This window comes from Phyllobates terribilis, unplaced genomic scaffold (genome assembly GCF_046119375.1).
Source record: "Phyllobates terribilis strain yellow unplaced genomic scaffold, ASM4611937v1 Scaffold_4686__1_contigs__length_58217, whole genome shotgun sequence".
Classification (NCBI taxonomy): domain Eukaryota; kingdom Metazoa; phylum Chordata; class Amphibia; order Anura; family Dendrobatidae; genus Phyllobates; species Phyllobates terribilis.
Window position 1 is genome coordinate 41,526 of NW_027367435.1, and position 5,118 is coordinate 46,643.

The 5,118-nt window shown below is 38.7% G+C and overlaps 1 protein-coding gene across 1 annotated transcript; it reads right to left on the bottom strand.

Annotated features, from left to right (window-relative positions):
- Positions 1-902: 902 nt before the first annotated feature.
- On the bottom strand, positions 903-2,114 carry LOC141249510 (uncharacterized). Its single transcript, XM_073669654.1, has one exon. The coding sequence runs from the start codon at positions 2,112-2,114 to the stop codon at positions 903-905; it is 1,212 nt and encodes a 403-aa protein (XP_073525755.1).
- Positions 2,115-5,118: the final 3,004 nt, after the last annotated feature.

The following is a 5,118-nucleotide window of genomic DNA, read 5'->3' on the forward strand; positions in this document are numbered from 1 at the left end:
TGGCTGTCTGGAACAATTGCTTCCTCCTGAAGCATTATTATCATATTTCTTAGGGGTGGAAGAGTCTTTGGGTTCGTTGGATTCACCATAGGTATCTGCGTGTTGATAGCCCTAGCACTTGGGTGGCTCATTGTTGGACAGATTAGCATTCATGTTTTTAGACTTCTTTATAACATGTTTTCTTATGACTATGGTTGTTTCTGCACTTGAACACTAATTGTGTTGATTATTTAGCAAAATATGAATAACATGTGTGTTATTTCATGTGTACTATTGGACTATCTCTATTTAATTCCCTTTTTGGAACATATCATTTATATTATTTAACTTTTAGCCAAAAAATTCAAAATATCAGCGTTTCTGTTCGGAACAAGCCCTTATTGCTTGTTTGAAAAAGTTGCACATCATAGCATTGAAACTCAACAACAACAAAATCCCGCACTAGAGATTTCAACACATAAATATCTATCAAAACTAACAAACATATTTCTAGTCCAGAATGTAGCAATCGTAAACTAAAAAGCGTCAAATGTTGGAGCTAAAAGACAGTCGAACATACAAAAATCTGAGAGCTTTAAACAACACCATATTTCTAGTTCAAAAGGTAGCAACCCTAAATAAGAACGGTAAAACTTGGAGCTTAAACAGATCTGAAGATGCAAAAGTCTAGAAAGTTTCAAGACTTGAAACACATCATTCGCAGCAGTAATTCAAGTATACCCATAAGCCTGCAAGACAAACCATTTACATAGTTGAAATCTTATGTAATAATAATGTATAGTACCAAAACTATAGATCATAGTATGGAGTAATAAGGTTATTATCTGAAACTGCTTGAATAAGAATTTCAATATCCAGATGACATCAAATCAAACAGCTTGATATATCAAGCTTACCTACAATCAAAGGTGGGTAGAGCTTGGATTAGGCATAAGCCAACTAGGAGGAGGCCAATATAATTTCCTCGATTCGCCATCCTCATGCATCTTGACTGTTATCTTCTTGTCCAAATGATAGATAATCGCCAAATGACCATAAGGTTCCACAATCTCAATGCTGGTTTTCGATTGATACTTTCGAGTAATATCTTTGTAGAGTAACCCTGAAAAATACACACAATTTCCCTTGCATCCATGGAAGTCCTTAGCAGAAACTACAGCTGATCCATCTTCACTCAAGAGGAAGATCTTGTCCCCCAAATCCTCAACACAATCCCATTTACCATCACATTTGTTAAGCTTACATACCTTCATCTTGTCTACATACCAAGGAGCATACCCCGGAACTATCTCATATGCAACGCCACAGGTCTCTGACGCCACGTACAGATCTGAATCACATTTCACCAGAGAATGGTTCGCGCCACCATGAGATGAAGCAACCACCACTGTCAGCTGCATCTTGGAATCTAGAACAAAAAGCAATCCTTTCCTATCAATGGCGTAGCATCTCCCATCAAAGAATATGGCGTCCTGTATGAAACGACCCTTGGTATTAAGGGGAGTCCAATTCTCATCCCCAGATCTCCAGTAACTTAGATCTCCGGAACTTTCAAATCCCAAAGCTGCAAATTCACAATCCACCACATAGTTGAAGAGTGGAATTACCTTGCGGAAACAACGGACTGAGAATAGATGTTTGGGAGAGCCCTCGCAATTGACAGGTTGAAGCCGATAGGACTTGGAAATCTCGGAAATTTGGTAATCGAGTAGGTTTATGTGCTTAGGGATGGTGTGGGGAGGGGGGCGGAGCTTCGTGTTAGCGGAGAGAGGAATCAGAAGAGGGAAATTGTTAGCGTTTGTGTTCGAAGCTTTGAACATCCAGCCAACTGAAGGATCAATCGGCGAGGAGAGACGATAGAGAGTATTCTCGATGAGATTGTAGGATCCATGGTTTGAGCGATTGCAGCTTTCCTTGGGGTTCATGCAGAGAAATTCATCGCCACGTTTCTTCAGTGCAGGCAAACTCGTCTTCTTCCGAGGTGGCAGGGAGAGAAACGATCTCCATGAAGAACAAACAGATCGAAGACGAAGTAGATCGATATCAGAGTCGGCAAGTGTGGCTATCAGCGATACGATACTGGAAGGGAGATCGCTCCATCGGACAGTCGCCATGCAAATACTTGACAGAAAAAAAGAAAATTACCAAATTAACATGATGCATACAGTAAAATCAAGAGCAATTTCCAGACATAGATAGATTGAGGAGAAATGACCAAATCGAGACTATAAACTCACTGACTGCAGAATGCAGATTCCGAGTACTCCGTATTTTCAAAACTGACACATGATATCATGCAGTAAAACCATGAGCAACATGCAGAGATAGATAGATAGATTGTGGAGAAGAAAGACCAAATCGTATCTGAAAACTTACCGAATGCAGAGATTGAAGCCCACCGAAACCGACAATCCGTATGCTCAACTAGCACAACACCCTAATTGATTTCCATTGCATTAACTCGCTTTGGACGCCCAACTCTCTCTGCTTAATAAGTGGCTATTCAGCTACAGCCTACGAGTGATGTGCAACGAGTGGTGGAAATAGCCACCTCTTCTATTCTATTCTATTCTATGCTATGACATGCCTCTGATATACAGTAAATTTAATTTGTTACTGAGAATTTACACAATGGGCTGGTTAATTAGTACTCTCCCTTATCGAGATTATAAGAGATTTTATCTTTATTTTTTTTATAAATAATATAAGGTGTTTTATAATTATTCTCTTGATTTTATAAAAAGTTATATTGAAAAGATGAAAAAAAGCATGTCATTAATAAATATAACAAATCAATCCACCAATACAAATAGAGGTTTTCGCGGGAAAAACACCCCTTATATGGCCCACTTTGACATATAACACCCCTTATATAAAACTTTATTTTGTCTCACCCCTTATTTGAAGTCCGTTAGCAAAGTCCCACCCATGGCCTATTTCTGTTAGAATTTCCGTTAAAATCGATTGAATTGGTAAAGGTGACCTTACATTTTTAAAAAGGTGACCTGATAACCGGATTTCTTCCCATCTCTTGTTCTTCCCTTGTTCTTCCCAGTTCGTACAAGTAAGTTAATTTCGCTCTCAATTTGTATGAGATATAGCCAAAAAAATAGTCAGTTCGTACGAGTTTTTTTGTTCTTCCCAGTTTTGTTGGCTGTATTTGCTTAGATTAGCCAATTTTGCTCTCAATTTGTATGTCTAATGGAGGTGCTAATCGAAATTGGGGGCGATTTTGTTCTAGGGTTCTTGCGCAGCTGTTGAGATTCCGAATTGCAAGAGGCGATTTATGTGGACATCGAACCCTAGAATTGAAGGTAAGTTAATCTCTTTGATACCCCCATGGATGATTTTCTGCGTGAAGGTAAGTTAATCTGTTTGAACCCTAAAATTATGGATAATTGGGAATTGAAACATTTAATTGCAGGTAAGATGTCTTCATCGAATTCTTACAATAGTCAGTTGGGCACCCTTTGCTTCTGTAATCAAGATGCCAGAATGAGTACTGCACACACAATTGCAAATTATGGAAGAAGGTTCCTAGGGTGTGCAAATTACAAGTCAAGAAACAAGTGCAATTTTTTGCTTGGATTGATGCACCATTTCAGCCTCAAGCATCAAGTGTTATTCAAAGATTGGTGAAGCAAAAAAACAATTTGCAGGACACTGTGAAAGAGCTTGAGGAAACCTTGAAGGCTAAAGACATTCTGCTGAGCAAAAAATGCCAAGGAAATAGGCTTGATTTATTTGTAGGATTAGGATTAGGATTTGTTGTGGTTGTCCTTGGTACTTATTATCTTACCAACATTTAGGATGTGTTTAGGTGTTTATGACAGCAAATGGCACTTGAGCTTAGGTGTTTATGACAGCAAATGGCATCAAGTTTTTGGTTGTTTTTGGTTGTTTTGAGATGCTTATGACAGTTAATGTAATGGAGTAATTTGATGAGTGAAGAATGTTTGTTTTTGGCATTTAAGTGCGCAATGTTGGAAAACGTTGATGACTACAAACATATGAAAGTATATGAATTCAGCAACCAGAATACAAAACACATAGAATACAAAGACATGAAATTTAAAGATAGCAACAAAAGAGTGAAACAGAAACACATGAACAATGAAAATAGAGTAATTGAAATGGTTGCTGAATGAATATGTTGCCATCTAGGAATCCTTAAATATTTGGACCTTGTACATTGTGTTACCATCAGGCATGTGAGCTCTTGTGAACAAAGCTGCATCATACTTGGCAAGTCCAAGTATGATGCGGCTTGAATCACAACTGGCTGCATCAGGCATGTGAACTCTTTTTTGATCTAGGCATTGGCTCTCTGAAGAGCAAGAGAAGGGTTTGGTTGGTGCTGAGGTTGAATCACAATTGGCTGCATTGGATGAGGTAGAACCCTTCTGCTGTTGGTGGGCTGCCAGAACCAGTGCTATCAGTTCCATATGAGGAGGATGAGGAAGAGAGAACAACAACTACATTCATTGTTTGAAGAGTGTTGGATGAGGTTAGTGTGAAGGAGGATCCGGCATGGCTATTTAAGGTATGAATGAAGCCTTGGAGATGAAACCACTGACCACACAGTTTGACCACACAGTTTTCCACCCTTTTTTGGTCAAAAAGAAATCTGTCAATATCTGACCACACAGTTTTCCAACCCTAGTTAAAGCTGCATAATAGACCATGGCATTGGAAATGAAAACACTGACCACACAGTTTGACCAATTTATCTTGGAAACTAAATGAACCCCAAGCACAACATATGATCAACAAGCTTCATTCATTAAATCTAGAACACAATGTTTGTTGTCACTGACAGCAATAACATGATTCAACAACAAAATAAACTTCAACAGTGCAAGGAAAATCAAAATAAACTGGAACATGCTTGTTTGATTCAACAACAACAGAAAATGAAATAAGTCTTGATGGAAGCATTTTTCTGTTACTTCTTGCCCTTAGATATTGGAGACCTCCTCACTGCAACTGATGACACTTGAGATTGTATTGGATTCCCAGTAACCTGAGAGGCTTGGGTGCCAATGGGATTGTCCTGTTCCATCTCCAATATATGTACAATCAAAGTAGTATCACCAATGTCATCCTGGCTCTGAGATG

Coding starts and splice junctions, on each gene's coding strand:
- LOC141249510 (XM_073669654.1), bottom strand. CDS start 2,114: ATGGCGACTGTCCGATGGAGCGATCTCCCTTCCAGTATCGTATCGCTG.